Source organism: Perissodus microlepis, chromosome 15 (genome assembly GCF_051167445.1).
Source record: "Perissodus microlepis isolate ML-2025 ecotype Zambia chromosome 15, ASM5116744v1, whole genome shotgun sequence".
Taxonomy (NCBI): Eukaryota; Metazoa; Chordata; class Actinopteri; order Cichliformes; family Cichlidae; genus Perissodus; species Perissodus microlepis.
In genome coordinates this window covers 24,296,865-24,313,090 of record NC_140475.1, presented here as the reverse complement: position 1 = coordinate 24,313,090, position 16,226 = coordinate 24,296,865, and the positions used below count along the sequence as shown (strand labels likewise).

Below are 16,226 nucleotides of genomic sequence, written 5' to 3'. Positions count from 1 at the left end.
GGGTGTTTCGTGCTCAGCTCTCCTAGCATTTATGTCAAGCTGAGGTCCAACATCTTACTGTGTCTTGAGATACAACTCACCCCTCTTTACTGCACGATGGTAACCGCTGATGTCTGTGCATCAGTCTCTTTCATCCTGCACAAATCCGGCCAACGCTTCCAAGTTCGTGTCGTTTTTCCTACTGACCACATTCAGCTTCCTGACCATCTCTCCAACGTCCTTCTAGGATGGAGTGTTAGAGTTAAATGGAGTGTTAAAGAAAATATTATTATTGTTTTGAGGGGAAAAAAGGGATATTTGGACCAAAATATTTGATGTATCTCTAATTCCATCACACCACAGAGACCAAAGCTCAAGCTGCAGGTTTTCACTGTTAAGACGTGCCTGAGGACGCTTGGTCACCACCTTCACTGACCTCCTGCCTCCAGTGGGCTGAAGCTGAATGTACCCGAAACCTTCATGATGCCATTCAGCCTTCTGCTCTATCAGCCTCTTGCTAAAGTGCTCTGAGCAGTCAGTAAGACGAGAAAAGTACTTTATACTCTTTTTTTTAAGTATTTTATACTATGGAATAAAGCATCAGTGGGGGTGAGCTGCTGGAAATAAAAGGACCTCAGAGCTTCAGAGGACCTCAGGTTTGCGGTGCAGCAGTCACTCTCAGACCTGCTGCCTGATATAATCGTTGTTTTCTGACGGCCTCGTTCCCATACACGCACGCATGCGCACGCTCGTGTACGTGCGTACTCCCTCCGAACCAGACGCACCTCACAGTGTGTGTGTGTGTGTGTGTGTGTGTGGTTCCCAGGCTTCGTGGGAAAGCTCCAGCGGCAGAGGAGGAGGAGGAGAAGCAGGAGAAGGAGGAGAAGGACTCACCGGTCAACAGTCCAGTCTGCAGCCGACACCCAGGCCACCTGTCCCGGACTTCTGGCCGGACACGCACCGCTGAGAGAAACCGGAACCCTGTGAAACTAACGTGACTTTTATTGGGAGAAAACGTTTTTTGTCTCAGGAACCTGACCCCGTGGATTAACCGCACACGCTCTTAGGGCACATTAACACCAGATCATCAGGACCCACTGGGTTTCGATCATTCATTCACTCCTGTCTGATCTCCGGTCAGCAAATTCGCAGGAATAAAAGAAGTCTTTGAAACCTTCGCGTCTCCTCCCGGGACAGACGGCCACATTTCCCCGCCAACAACGCGCTATGAAGCGGCCGTGCGAGGACAGCAGCTCCGCGGAGAGCGAGGTAGAGGAGACCATCGACGTGGGCAGCGAGAACATTTATCCGGGGTGAGATTTCACACACGTTTCTCTTTTTCTTATGACAGAAATGAAAACATTGCAGTTCGTTTAGCTTATATCTTTATATTTCACATCGTTTCAACCTAAGTGTTGACGTTCACGGAGCTCTTTATTACTGATGTGTCTAAACAAACATTAATCGCCCTAAAAATAAATGTGAGGAATTTTAGCGGTTCATAAAATATCACAAAAGATTATTGGCAAACCTTTCATTTCTAATCAGATTTTCCAGTGAATGAGACAAAAAAAGAACACAAATAAGACATGTAAATACAGTTTTAGGGACTTTGTGCTTCAAAAATGAGACAAACAAAAAACGTTTGTTAATTCAGCAGATCTCCTAAAAATGATGAGCACAAGCTTTTAATTATTCCTGAAAGAAAAGGCAAAGGAGAATAAACATGATGAAAACTGCGCTCGTTTTTACTGAGTGACGTCACTGAACCTTAAAATCCGCTCAAAGCTGGAAAAAGTTCAAAACAATAAAATTTCAGCTAATTTTCCCTCCAAATTACTTTTCATGGTTTGTTTGTTTTGGTTTTGTTCAGTTTTGTATTTCTGAATTTAAAAGTGAATTTAAAGGGCTCGGTTTATTCCACATGTTCTACTATTTATATTTTACTTTATTCCTGCACAGCTGGAGTGGAGCACCCACAATTTCGTTGTACATGTATAATGGCAATAACGGGCTATTCTATTCTATTCTATTCTATTCTATGTTCACTGTTGGTGAAATGCTCAAATACTTCAGTAAAATAAAGGTACTGCAGATTCTAAATACACCCTTAGAAATACCTTTAAAGTGGAACTAGTGCAGTCAAATGCATGCATTTAATAGATTATCTATCTGCTTTTAATACGATCAGTTTAGTTGAGCGGTTCCCAAGTTAAGGGTTACTCCCCATTCGAAGGATCGCCTGATGAACCTGAGGTGTCAGAAGAAGATGAGAGGAAAGGAAATCAAAACCAGCTTCGTCTTTCCGAAATCTTGTGTAGTAATTTGCAGAGTTTAAAGGAGATGCTTTTTCACCGGAACAGTTCAAAGACCACTGTATAAAGAAATCATGGCATACATTTTATTAAATGTGTTACAAAATTGTTACAAGACTATTTCTGTAAAACTGAACAATCTTTGTCGTTATCTAAATTTAATTGTCGCAGTATTAACATCTTAAAGGTGGTGAAATGAACAAAGCATGAAATGGAAACAGTGAAGTTAAATACGTCAGACTTACACTCTAGTAAATGTCTTCTGTAAGAAGTAGATGCGGTGCTCGTTTATTATATGTTAATATAAAATTGGGCAGTTTAGTCTAATAAAATCTACTATATTTTATCCAAGCATGCAGTGTTATTAATATTCTACACTAAGTGGGATGATCTGCAGAGGAGTGAATGGATGATGGGTTAGAGATAAAAAATGAAGTCGAACACATGATGAAACATAAATAAATATAAAAAATCTGTCACACAGATTTTTGCAGCGTTTACTCTTCTCTCTCTAACCTTCATCTCTCATAAATAAGCAGAGGAATAAACTTTGCAGTCCCGGTGTTCACGTTTATGTCGACACAGCGGTGCTCAAACTCTGGGGCGGGTCCCCCTGGTGGGGCACAGAGACACTGCAGGGATCTTTGTGCACCACCAGGAAAATTATGCAGAGAGACTGAGGTGATAATTTATGTGTGTATGTGTGTGTGTGTGTGTGTGTGTGTGGGGTCACTGATGATTTCCTGACATTATTTTAATAAAATCGAACTTTTTATTTTTAGTTATTCATAAAAATTTTCTTGTGTGCATCATGGGCTTTTCTTCTTCTTCTGAGCATGCCTGAAAAGGTCTGAGAAAACCAAATTCCACAGTTTGTTTATTTTCCGCAGACACATGAAAGAATCTTTGGTAAGATGTGGCTCTCCAACCACGACGACGCAAGTGATGGCGAGGAAAAAACGCAGAGGGGTAAGGTCACTGTTTCTGTCAGCGGATGTGTACAGGAGTATCCAACGGTGATGATTTCAACTGATTTTAATATTTTTTCTTAAGATTATCGAGAAGAGACGCAGAGACAGAATCAATAACAGCCTGTCGGAGTTACGGAGACTTGTCCCAACAGCGTTTGAGAAACAGGTACCGACCGACAGTCTCCTGTTTACCTGCTGGTGCTCAGTGGGTGTGTCTCAATTCAGGGGCTGCATCCTTAGGAGGACCCGGCCCACGTAGACCGCGAAGGCCGGGTCCTCCAAAGACCGAGAAGGCCAGAAGTGTGAGGCTGTGAAATGGGACAGTCTAGCCTTCAGATTTATGTCACCAGCTGTCTCAGTGGAGTTTAATAAACTCAGCCGTCTGCTTCTTGCTATCTAAAATATGACAGGTCACTGAAGTCAATTCTCGACCGTCTCATACTTCTGTTTGATCAGTTTTTTGTTTGACGTTTATTCAGCTGTGTGTGAACTATAACTTTAATCTCAGCCAAACAAATTTACTCAGGGACAAATAAAAACCAAAAAAGCCAAACAATAACATTTTTAAGTGACTTATATATCATGTTTAACCTGAGTAGTGAAAGACCACGTGGGGTCTGAAAACGATGTGCCGGGAGTTTGCTGTTCTTGCCGGGCTCTAGTGAGCCTTCATCACCCAGTCAGCTATCGAGTTGGCGGGTAACAGACTTCTCCGAAAACTACAGAGCACTTTTGGCGATATGTGATGTCTTGATAAACCGAACAGATATTTGAAGTTTACACACCTACTTTCTCGCCTGAAAATATGTTAAAACTTTATATTGTGACCCAGAAAGAGCAATATTTCAAACTCTTTAGCTGTGCTCCTCCACCATTGCCGCATTGACAAGAATTTTATATCATTATTAAAATACTATAAATAATAATTTAATTAATAAAGTATTGAAAAGAGTAATAAGAGTAATATTACAACTAAGTAGCTGCCGCCATTGTTGGAAACTGGAATTGGCTGGGCCACACTATGAATTCTGGGATAGGTTGGGCCACTAAGGATACATCGACCCATCTTTCAAATTCGGGGAAATGAAGGACGCATTTGTCAGCCTAATTTGGAGCAGCCTTCTAATAGGGACATCCTTCGTCGCGTCGCTTTGACGTAATCAGCCTTCAAATGCGGCCTCCGAAGGATGCAGTCCCTGAATTGAGACACAGCCAGGTGTCTGTGCAGCGCTTCCACTCGAGTTTTTGATTTTAAATGAATAATCTGTCCACCGTCAGATTAGCGATGGCATTCACCTCCCCGTGTTTCAGTTATCATGTAACTAAAGAAATGTTTAAGGATTCTGGCTTTTAACGTTTATAAGACAAACGTGGAACGACAATAGAAATACATTTGAGTGTCATCTGCAAAGAAATGTTTTCTTATATGGGGAATTTCAAGATTTGACCTTAGAAGTAGCAGACAGATGGATTAATAATTCATGAGGTCTAAAACCAAACACTAGACAGGAGTTTCACGTACACGTCACAGCGAGAAGAAACCTGAAATAATCAACGTAGTTGTCTTGAAAACATTTATCGCAGCATGCATGTGGGCTTGTTTACAAATTGTTGCTCAGTGCATTAAACTGTCGCAGTCTTAATGGATTTCACAAAAACACAGATATAATCTACAGCAGTTTGTATTTTTAGATTACTAAGCATTAATCACTTGGATGTTACGTTCCAAGTGGAAGATTTTACAGATGATGCATTACATGAGAGTTTTCTTTGCTTAGCAGTTACATTTTAATCGGACTTTTGATCGGAAGCTTTTGTGGATGGACAGCTGCAATAAACTCACTCCAAGTATGCTGCAAACATGGTTTTTATTTCATGTAAAACTTCAGTACTTGGTTAAAGTGGATCAACCTGCAGGCCTGGTTTGGAGTCACCCTCAAAAGATGATGTTATACTGGAATCGGTGTGAACTTTATCTGTCGTCCCTCTCTGTCAGAGTTCAGCTAAACTGGAGAAGGCAGAAATCCTCCAGATGACTGTGGATCACCTGAAGATGCTGCAGGCCACAGGAGGAAAAGGTACCCACATTACTCCATACTACCACAATATGATTTTCTACGCTATGGTAACAACAGCTGATTGGTAGCTAGGCCATGACTGATCAGGGTTTGGATTTTGATCTGCTGACCTCGCATAAAAACAGAGTTTGGGTATGTACTGGGAGGTCGTCAGTGTGGAAGTGATGCACAGTCAGGTTTTGGAATATTCTAAGTTAAGTAGGCAGAAAGTGACTGAATGTACGTCAGTGTGATGTCCTCTGAAGTGATACAAACAGGACTGTGTGTGTGTGTGTGTGTGTGTGTGTGTGTGTGTGTGTGTGTGTGTGTGTGTGTGTGTTAGTGAGAGAGAGAGAGAGAGAGGGCGGTGGTGAGTCCATGGGAAAACGCTGCAGGGATAAAAGCAGTACTTGACCCTGAGCAGCGCTGTTTGCTTTCATAAAGCGGATCGGTGGAGGTGGGGGGCAGGCAGTGTTGGCTGCGTTCACAGGCGGTCTGTGCAGCATTTGTTTGGGTTTACAGCAGCAGAGACGGAGCTGAGAGTACGTCTGGCTCTCACAAACTGAAATCATAGTGCAAACGTTTCTCTGGAAGTGTTTGGGAAGCAATGACGGCCGTTTCTCACACACAGTGAAGATGAGCGTCACTTGAAAGTGTTGAATATTGTCACTCCACAGGCTTACATCACTTCCGATCTTCACTCCACTGCAGACCTTTTCAGTAATGAGATACGTCACATTGTTTAAAAAAAACGTGTCGGGTTTCTGGGATTTAGACTCAGGCCACTTTTGTTTTAATGCTCCTCAGAGCTTCAGACAAACATAAATGAACCAAGCCACAGTAAACGCAAAACTTATGCACAGTACTTTTTATGTTACATCTGAAGGGATCAGGCCTGCCTTCATGTTCAACATTTTTTTTAAAGAAATTTAGGCATCTCTGCTGTACTGCATGCTTAAAAGTGTGCAGCGCTGATTTTGGAAAGTGCCTGCAGCCAGTTACCTTCCAGTCCGCTCCTGAAGCACAGCCAGGGTAAATAGAAGACGAGACTTTATTTTCCTGAATTACTGCAAAAACAAAGAAACAAAATACAGCTCAGGCATAAAGACGTCTACAAATAAATCAATAAATAAGAAAAAATGAGGCGGAAAAGTCAAACAAAAAGAGGGAGCATGGCAGGGAATACAGGGGAAGGACTATTTATACACACTAGCCTGAACATCCAGCAGCAGTGCAACAAGACAAAAGTAAAAGCAGTCACACACACACGGGAGCAAAGGTAACACAGGACATGAACAAGAAATAACCAAAGGAAACTGAAACAGACACAAGAAGACCCGCAGTGAACACGGAGACAGTGACAGAAAAACAGGACTGACAACCTGAACATCATCATTAGACTCCAAAGAAAATGGAAACAGAGGACCGAGACAGAGAAGAACACGAAAGCTCAGATTATTGGTTAATCCAGAGCACAGGTGTTGAACTCCAGGCCTCGAGGGCTGGTGTCCTGCAGGTTTTAGACACGTCCAGCTGATTTAAATGGCTAAATTACCTCCTCAACATGTCTTGAAGTTCTCCAAAGACCTGGTAATGAACTAATCATTTGATTCAGGTGTGTTGACCCAGGGTGAGATCTAAAACCTGCAGGACACCGGCCCTCAAGGCCTGTAGTTTGACACCCCAGATCCAGAGGTTCCCAAAGAGGGACAAACAGTATCCCACATTGTGGAATTTTAGTTCACAAACACTTCTTATAATGACTAACTACTCCTGACATTTTGGAGATGTCAGCTCTTTAAACAGTAAAGTTACAGTGGGATACAAATAATATCAGGGTGATCCTGCCACGATTTGTTCCCCCGGTTCAAATCACAGACAAACAGTATCCCACAGCTGTTTATGTTTTTGCACAGAGAGGCATTTTTTGAAAAATGTATTGATAGCGATGTTGAATATTATTACACAGGAAAAAAAACAACTACACATAAAATAATCACACCATGATGCCTCTGCCTTTCTAAATAGAGGGACAGTAACTGCGTGTGTATATGTAAGCGTGTAAAAATTGCAGATAGTAAGAGTAACAGTAACAGTATTTTATCTCTATCCGCCATTGTAGAAATTCATCTCATGTAAACAATAACGTGGCGCACAGCGTGACGTGAAAACGGGCACATACCTTTGACGTTGCGTGACGAACTCCGTATTCCTGGTCCACAGGTAAACGCAAAAATCTCCAACCTGACAGGAGTTTAAAAAAAATCTCAGTTTTCGGTGATTCGAAACGCTGTTTACGTGTGGACGAAAGGGCCAAACGCATAGAAACAGCTGCGTTTTCAAAAACACCTGTGTAGGTGCGGACGTAGCGTAATAGAGTCAGTAGTTTATTTTATTGCTACCTGTAATTTCTTGCAGTTTACTTTTATTTGTTTAATTGTTTACTAAATGTTTGAGGTATGAAATGAACTGCACGGGAGTTTGAAAACAAAATATGTCTGTTGTGGTTGGAGGTTGTGATTGTGCGGGGGGGGGTGTTATTCTGTGCGGTCACATACATGCTCAATGAAGACATGAGCAGACTTTTATTTCATAGACATTTTAATGTGTAACTGATGTCAGCACTGCTCTGTGTACATGACACACAGACACAGTGTTTGCATCACCTGCTCAGGTGATCGACTCTTCTTTGTTGTCTTCTACTCTTTTTTAAAAAATTATTATTCTAATTTTACTGGCCAATTAACAAAGAGTTTACAGGTGCACTACTACATTGCATAGATCCCAGCATGGTGCATAAATAGGAGACTGATCAGACACTGAACCCTGAACCTTCAGCTTCACCTGTGCTCACCTGTCCTCCCACAGCTGAGCTTAAACCAACACCCCGTCACCCCAAAGTTACTGAGGGAAAACTGTTTACTGTTTCTGGTGACGTTTGTGTTTCTGGTGGAGTTTGTAATGACTGGCTGCCCTCATAATTTTTCAATTTGATTTAGAATCTGATTTTAAGCCCCGCCTCCCTCCATGATGTTAACGCCGCCCTTTTCTGCCTGCAGGTTATTTCGACGCCCACGCTCTCGCCCTGGACTTCCTGTCTCTGGGCTTCAGGGAGTGCGTGACCGAGGTTTCCCGCTACCTGAGCGCTGTGGAGGGGCTCGACTCCGGCGACCCACTGCGCTCCCGCCTTCTCTCCCACCTCGCCTCCTGTGCCTCCCAGCGTGACGCCGCCGCCCTTACAACTGCCTCCCATTCGTCACACCACCCCCACCCCCAGCAGCCCCACCCCCTGCCTCACCCGTTCCACCACCCGCACCACTGGGCGGCTGCTTTGGCCGCCTTTCGTCCTTTGCCCTACAGACTTAGCGGGCTGGTTTCTCCGGACGTTGGAGGAGGCGGAGGCTCCCAGCGCGGTGTTGTCTCCTCCTCCTTTTCTTCCCATGCAGACTCCACCTCCTCTTCGCCTTCTTCCTCCTCTTCCTCATCCCTCGTGCTCCCCTGCACCCCCACCCCTCTCTCCGCCTCCCTGCTTTCCCTCTCAGCGTCGTTTCCCATCGCCCTCCACGGAGGCATTCCCATCCTCCCTCACTCCTCCTTCACCTCCTCTGCTGCCAGTCCCCCCGTCTCCTCCTCCTCTTCCTCGCAGACTCCACACAGCAGCAGCGGTAAACCCTACAGGCCGTGGGGAACCGAGGTCGGAGCTTTCTGACTGTGTGCTGCTCACTAACCTCTGCTGACAGTTTAACAGCCTGGAAATGTTTGAGCTCCACGGCTGGTTTTAGCATCTCGTTATTAACTTCTTGGGGATGTTTGTGACTGACTTCCACCTGCTGCTTTCACACACTGGCTCGAATTCAGAACAGGAACATGTGGTTTGTCTCCTCTGAGCATAGTTTTCATGTTTCAGCTGCTTCAAACTCACAAAAACTTTGTTGTTTAACCGAGATAAGTCAGGTTAAATATTGTTTATTACTAATTTACCTCAACCCCACATATACAATGCTACTTTCCCAAATGCTCACTAAAAGTTGAGATGTGAATGAGTCTGCCACTGAAAATAGGTCCCAACAGATGCCCAGTTTCCTCCTGTTTGTTAAAAACTAGTTTATTGTTCCAGTTTTTAAAACTGAGAAGCTACCGACAAGACGCCGGGTAATGCTGCTTTTCACATCCCATTGCACCGCCACACACCAGGTGTTTTTTCACTTTGATGCACCTGCTGTGCGGTCCACATCAGGGGGCAGCAGGGCCGGGGTAGGCACTGGTCTCATGTGTCAGGTTTAACAGCCAGCAGGCTGTGGTTGGTGTTTCTACTTCTGCTTCCTGTATTTAAAATACAGCCCTTCACAGCAGAAACCCTGTACGCTGAAAAACGGCTGTCAGCGTGTCACGCGGCACTGTGAGGGACACATAACCAAGCCGCACCACCAGCTTACTGTGCACCCCTCAAACTCAAGCGTCCCGGCCCGGCCAGGACGCTTGAGTTTGACTCTTTGACTCTCTCAGCTGCAGTTTGATGGTGTTAAAGAAATCTGTCCACACAGGTGATTATGAAGCTCCATCTACAGGTGATTAACCACAGACTCCAGCACACCAGCGTCTTTTAAAGCAAACCTGACACAAACTCACGTTCACGTTTAACCTGACTAACACAAACGGACTTCTGTCGTATTTGATCGATTTGATGGAGAATCTATGAAGTGACAGAAAAGTGTTCCCCAGCAGACTTCAGAAAGCTCAATATTAAATAAATAATATTGCTATTTGATTATATGAAATCTTCTTTAAAGGTTAAAAAAGGTGAACTGTCACTGAACTTTGAGCCAAATGTCTCTGATACCTTGTGTGCCTTGTACAAATAAAGACGACTAAACAGATTTGCTGCTGTAGTGAAAGCTCGAGTGGTGACGTCTTTTTCTTATTTTATTTATTTATTTTTTTTATATCTATAATTAAATTGTGAACCGGGCTCTTTACCTGTTGCTCTACTGCAACCCGCAACAGCAGCTCTGCCGCTTGTTTTGACTCTGACGTGTCAGGCAGCGTTGAAGTCTGTAAAATGATTTTTCTGCTTCATAAAAGGTGTTTTTTTGTGTACTGACAAGCGTCTCCGATATTTTTCCACCATCATGTGTGTTAATATGGTGGACAGAATATTCAGAAATGTGTTTGCAGTAAAGAGTTTATGACTATTTTTTAACAAAAAAAATAAGAAACAACTCTCAGCAGTTACTGAGGGTTAGTGTTCAGAGAGAGATCTCAGGTAAGGCATGAGATCTCTCACAATGTAAATGCCACCTCATAACGTCATAATTACCACAGTAATGAGGTGGCAATTACATGCATGTTTCATCATTGTGTTTCACTGAACCATAAAGAGACTTACTGACAATAAAAAGACTGGACAAAATTAAAAACGATCACAAAATGTAAAAAAGAAACAGAAAAATGTCCTTAAATAGACACAATGACAAACATGTAAGCTACCATGAGAGAAATAATATCCTTAGTTATTTGACAGAAAAAGGCACAAAAACAAAAGAAAATGACCACAAAAAGACACAATGACTAGAAAATGACCAGAAAGTGGCAAAAACAATACAAAAAGACGCTTTAAAAATTCCAGAAACAAATCAAAAAAATTGGCCATAAAGGGCAAAGTACAAAGAGACAGAGCTGCAAATATACACCAGAAAAACAGCAAAATGACAGAAAAATGCAACGACAAAAACAACGCTTCTACCAGGAGTCACAAAATGATGGTAACCAAAAACAAAGAGAAAATTACTCCTTTCACAACATGAGATGAAAAAGTTCAGCGAAACCAGAAAGACACGAGGAAAGGACCGTAACAAAACAACAAAACAATCCTGAGACAAAGTGACATGAATACAAAGACGCACAAAAATGAGACAGACTACCTTGCAGAGACAACACTACAGTGAGGAGGGAGGGGCTTTTACATGTGTGAGACCAGGTGAGCTGACTTCACCTATTCAGTCAGGTCACGTGATCTTCCTCAGGGCTGGACAAAACAGCAGGTCTTCCACCACGAGGCAAACGTTTTTACCTCAGTATGTTGGCATGTGTGACCAACCACACTGTACACACATGCACGCACACACACACTTGTCTTTGCCTTCGTCTTGTGGCTCAATCGCCGTTACAGCCGGTAAATCCTCCCGGAGCACAAAACAGTGTCTCTTCCAGCTCAGTGGAGGATTAAAGGTCGACAGGCCTGGGAACGACGCTGCAGGCCGTAAATCTGCTCCGGTCAGCCGACACGGTTCTCACGCTGCGACGCGGCTTTGAAGCAAGCGGCAGTAAATTAGGTGACATGATTCATGCTTTATATCCTCACAGAGGGAGAAGACGGATTACAGCGAGGAGGATGTGAGCTGGGCGCTGTAGTGAGTACTTACAAACTGATGACACATTTTCATCTCTTAAATTCATCAGATTCCATTTACTGCTCGGCTGTTTGACTTCAGTTAAAAGTGCAAATACCTCACAATAAAAATACTCCATTACAAGTAAAAGTACTGATAACTGTATAAAATACACAGTGACAGTTTCGGAAGCCTCAAGCTGAACATGGTCGCCGTCTACCATCTTTAAACCCTCCCTCAGATCAGAGCTGAGACCTGTTTGCTGACGCAGGAGTCGCCCTCTGCTGGCCAAGACAAAGAACACAGGTTTAAGGTGCTTCAGCCTTATTTTTCAGAGCAGGAAATCTTCCATCTTTTATATACAGACAGTGTGTGATGCAAACATAATTCTGAAAACTGAATTTGTGCAAAAACAAGTAATTTGATCAGAAATAAATACAGTAAGCAGGATGTTCATGCGCGTGCAGCTCTGTGCACTCATACAGATGTCTGACATGAAAAAACTCAGCTTAATATATGTATATCACTCTTACTACATACCATTTCAAATAAATGTCATGAAGTAAAAGGTATGACAGTTACACCCAACATATAGTGGAATTGAAGTAGAAAGCAGCATGACATAGAAACACTCAAAGTCAAGTGAGTTTATTTCTATGGCACATTTAAAAACAGCTGTTCAGCGAAGTGCTGCACATCTGGAATAATGAAAAAAACAGCACAAACAGTAAGCAGGTTTGACCATCTGTGCTTTAGTCCATTTAAAGCGTAAATGTGCCACATTACTTTATTATATCCTTTACTGTTAATATGACATAACGTTCATAACGTACAGTCCTCCTCTGTTTCAGTGATGCGACTCTAAGACGACATGAGGGAGAACATGTTGTTTGGACTTAAGATCTCGATCCAGTACCCACCGGGTTCTGAACAAAGGCCAGACCCTTCCTTCTACCTGCGACAGCAGAAACAGACTGTCATCAGTGAAGTTCAAGGAGAGAAGCTGACTTCCATCCACTCCTTGCAAAGTACAGGCCTCAACTCAAACAGGCGACCTGACCAGCTGTGTCTGCGCGCCCCCTGCTGGTACAGACGTGTCAGCAGCAGAGCGCAGACGAGGTTCTTCAAGACTGAGGAAGATTTTTTTACTTTTTCAAACTTCACAATGTTTAATCTAATCAACAGTCACAGAGGCTCAAAAGCTTTTTCAGTTTAAAAAAATCAGTTAATGAAAGGCCACCTGCAGGACAGGTAGGGGCTGATTGATGAACAGCGGAGTTTGGCTTCACTATGGTGGTGTTTTGAGGCTGGACCGCTGACTGAAAAACTCACCTGTCTCTGGTTTCTTGACAAACCTCACTCCTTGCTCTTCAAATAACTTGCAGGCAGCGTAAACATCAGGAACAGCAATGCCGATGTGACTTGCGTGGAAGCAGGACAGCAGTGACAACCACAACAAGTCAAGCACTGAGAAGCAAACAAAACGGTCTGAACGTTGAACAAACAAGTTCTCACCAAATCCTCGCGGCTCATTGTTCCCGTTGTGGTACGACAGATCTGCATCAGACTCCGTGCCCCAGTTACTGACAGGTGGAGGAATATTATTTATTCTAAATAATACTCATATTGAGTTTAACTGTTGAACTAGTTGTTTCCATACGTACTGCGTGAGCTCCAGGGTGGCTCTGCGGGAGAATGTCGACGCTGTCCTCTCCTTGACATCTGCCGGGATGTCCGCCTTGTCCTCGTAACCCAGGGAGTAGAAGGTGAAGCGCATTGAAGGGAAGTCGATCTTCTGCAGCAGCCTAGAGAGCACAGAGCACTGGGGCGGTTAGGGCAGAGCAGCATGGGAGACGCTCGGGATCAGACTGAGGACTTACATCATGCCCAGGATTCGAGTGTAGAAGTCCAGCGAGCGAGCCGGATCTTTGACCCTCAGCATCGTCTGCTGCAGCATGTAGTCCTGCAGAGAGCAGGTGGGGGAGACCAAAGCAGAGCTGAAAGAAGGGTAAACACTGGACTCCTCTGTGCCTGTGCACTTCAAAATAAGAGCAGGAAACACAAACCAGAATCCTTCACATGAAATTTGTCATTTCGTGTCATCCAGACGTCGTTTTATGTCACTTTGTATCACTTTTGTGTGTTTCAGTGTGACACATAGGAGGACACGGAAAATGAACTTTAACATGAATGCACTGAGATTCAGGATAACACGACGGGCGAGTCAGGAGCAGCGCCCTGACTCACCCTGACCAACGGCCATCACAATTCAGTTCAATTCAATTTTTATTTAGCAGCGCCAAATCACAACAACAGTCAACTTATATTGTAAGGTAGACCCATACATATGAGAAAAACCCAACAATGTCCCACTATGAACAAGCACTTTGGCGACAGTGGGAAGGAAAAACTCCCTTTTAACAGGAAGAAACCTCCCACAGTACCAGGCTCGGGGAGTGGTGGCCGGTTGGGGAGAGTCACACACAGTGACTGGCTTACAGCTCCCAGAACAGACTGTGAATGTGCTGTGGCGTCAGTCTGTAAGTCTGTGTACTCAGGTACATTCCACAGGTGCTGGGTGGGGATGGGCAGGACGCCTTCAGTCTGATGGTGGAACGATAACAACATTTTCACATAAAACTGCAGCTTCACATAAAGCCCTTAAGATAATTCGCGATTATGGCTTTTGGCATTCCACTGATGAATGCCATCGGCGGAGCGGGAGGTGGGGGTGGGGGGGTGGCTTACTGGGCTAAACAAACACTCTAAATCGGTTTCAGTTATTTACTGATGAACACAACAATGGACATAAGGGTCTTCTTTCAAAGAAAAAACTCAGGTAGATGTTATTTTATATATTATGCTTTGTATGTTGTTCAGTATATTTCTATGCAAAACAAGAGGAATTTCAATACACAGCAGTATATTCACAGTTGAAACCAGATATTTACATACACTTTAGGGAAAAACATAAAAACCTTTTTTTTGTTAAACATCAATTTAGAGTAAACCTGTTTTGTTTTAGATAAATAAATATTGAAAGATCTTTTGAATTAGTTAAATGTCGGAATAAGAGAGAGAGCTGTCTATTTTTTATCACTTTCATCAAATTTAGGAGTACATATACACTAAGTTTATTGTTAATTGATAAGAAAACTCCAGACAATTCCATTCTGAGCTGAAGAAGCTTCTGATAGGTTAGTAGAGTCCATGTGAGTAAACTGGTGACACACCTGTGGATGCATATAAGGCAAAACACAGAGCCTGTTTCTTTGACATGGGAAAATCAAGAGATATCAACCAAAACACCAGGAAAAAAATTGTGGAGCTCCATAAGTGTGGCTCAGTTTTGAATACAATTTGGGTCCATTTGCAATTAAGAAATACAGATAGTTTCTCTCTTTACTCTTAAATTTAACAAATATGTTTTTTTTATATTTATCAATCTAAAAAAAATTAACATTTAGTCTGATTTGATGTTACAATTAAAAAAGTGTATCTGTTTTTATCTGAAGAGTGTGTAAATATCTGGTTTCAACTGTATATTTGATGATGTTGGTGTTTGGCTTGATTGTCAGCATAAAGAGGGAGAGAGAGGAACAGAGAGAGAGAGAGAGAGCAGGTGAGACACACATGTTAGTCAAATGGTTGTTTGCCAAAACTCATCAGAACATGTATCTAGTACCTAGTGTAACTTTTTAGATACCATTTGTTACTTTTCAAATTCTATATTTATTAAGTTATGCAGGCTTGTTTGCACAACAAGACTAAATAATTATATGAACTTTTCTGAATCTAAATATTGTACTTTGGTAGAATTAAAAAATAAGTGTAGTGCAGGTCTATGATGATTTTTAGTGCTACTATCATCTAGTTTTGATTCTGGTTCTGTCTTGGTTAAATCCTAAGTAGTCCTGATTTTGAACTGTTGTAGTCCTGTTTTAATTCCGGATCAGTTCTGGGTCTGGTTCAATTGGGGTTTAGTCCTCGTGTCTTGATACAGCCCTGATTTTGTTCTGCCTTGCTGCTTAATTAAAAAACTAGTTTAAGGTGTCCTGCATATGTGATATATTCTTTTTTGAACAAAACTCAAAACACTTCACTTCAACAAATCTTTCAGTCATTTCTAAACATGAAACACACACGCTGGGTAAGTTTTTTTTTTTTTTTTGTTGAAGTTGAGACTTTAAAAAAGAGAAAAAAGTTGTTTTAAAATTTATTTTAAAAGATGAAATCATAATGTCTCTATAAATAAACATGCAGGTGGTGAACTGGGGGTGTGATTAAAAAGCCATTTAAAGTAAAATGCATAGTTTGAGATTATACAGTACACATTAGTCTCTTTAAAGTCTTCATTATCTGATGATAATCCGAGCTGAAATCACCAGATTCTAAAAAGCTGGGACGCTGTGAAAAATATCCATAAAAACAGAATGTAAAGATTTGTAACTATTCATCATAAAAAGGCAGCGACACGTCTCAATGGGGCAACAAAAGTAACATGACTGGACAGAA

At 42.4% G+C, this 16,226-nt stretch overlaps 1 protein-coding gene and 1 pseudogene across 1 annotated transcript; one reads left to right on the top strand and one right to left on the bottom strand.

Annotated features, from left to right (window-relative positions):
• The first annotated feature begins 642 nt into the window (after window positions 1-642).
• On the top strand, window positions 643-10,217 carry hey2 (hes-related family bHLH transcription factor with YRPW motif 2). The gene is made up of 5 exons (XM_084953998.1): window positions 643-1,292; window positions 3,185-3,263; window positions 3,348-3,431; window positions 5,262-5,343; window positions 8,382-10,217. Exons 1-5 carry the CDS (start codon window positions 1,207-1,209, stop codon window positions 9,029-9,031), a joined length of 981 nt encoding a protein of 326 aa, XP_084810124.1. The 5' UTR covers window positions 643-1,206; the 3' UTR covers window positions 9,032-10,217.
• A 2,355-nt stretch (window positions 10,218-12,572) lies between these two features.
• LOC146372225 (lactoylglutathione lyase-like) lies at window positions 12,573-14,339 on the bottom strand (annotated as a pseudogene).
• Window positions 14,340-16,226: the final 1,887 nt, after the last annotated feature.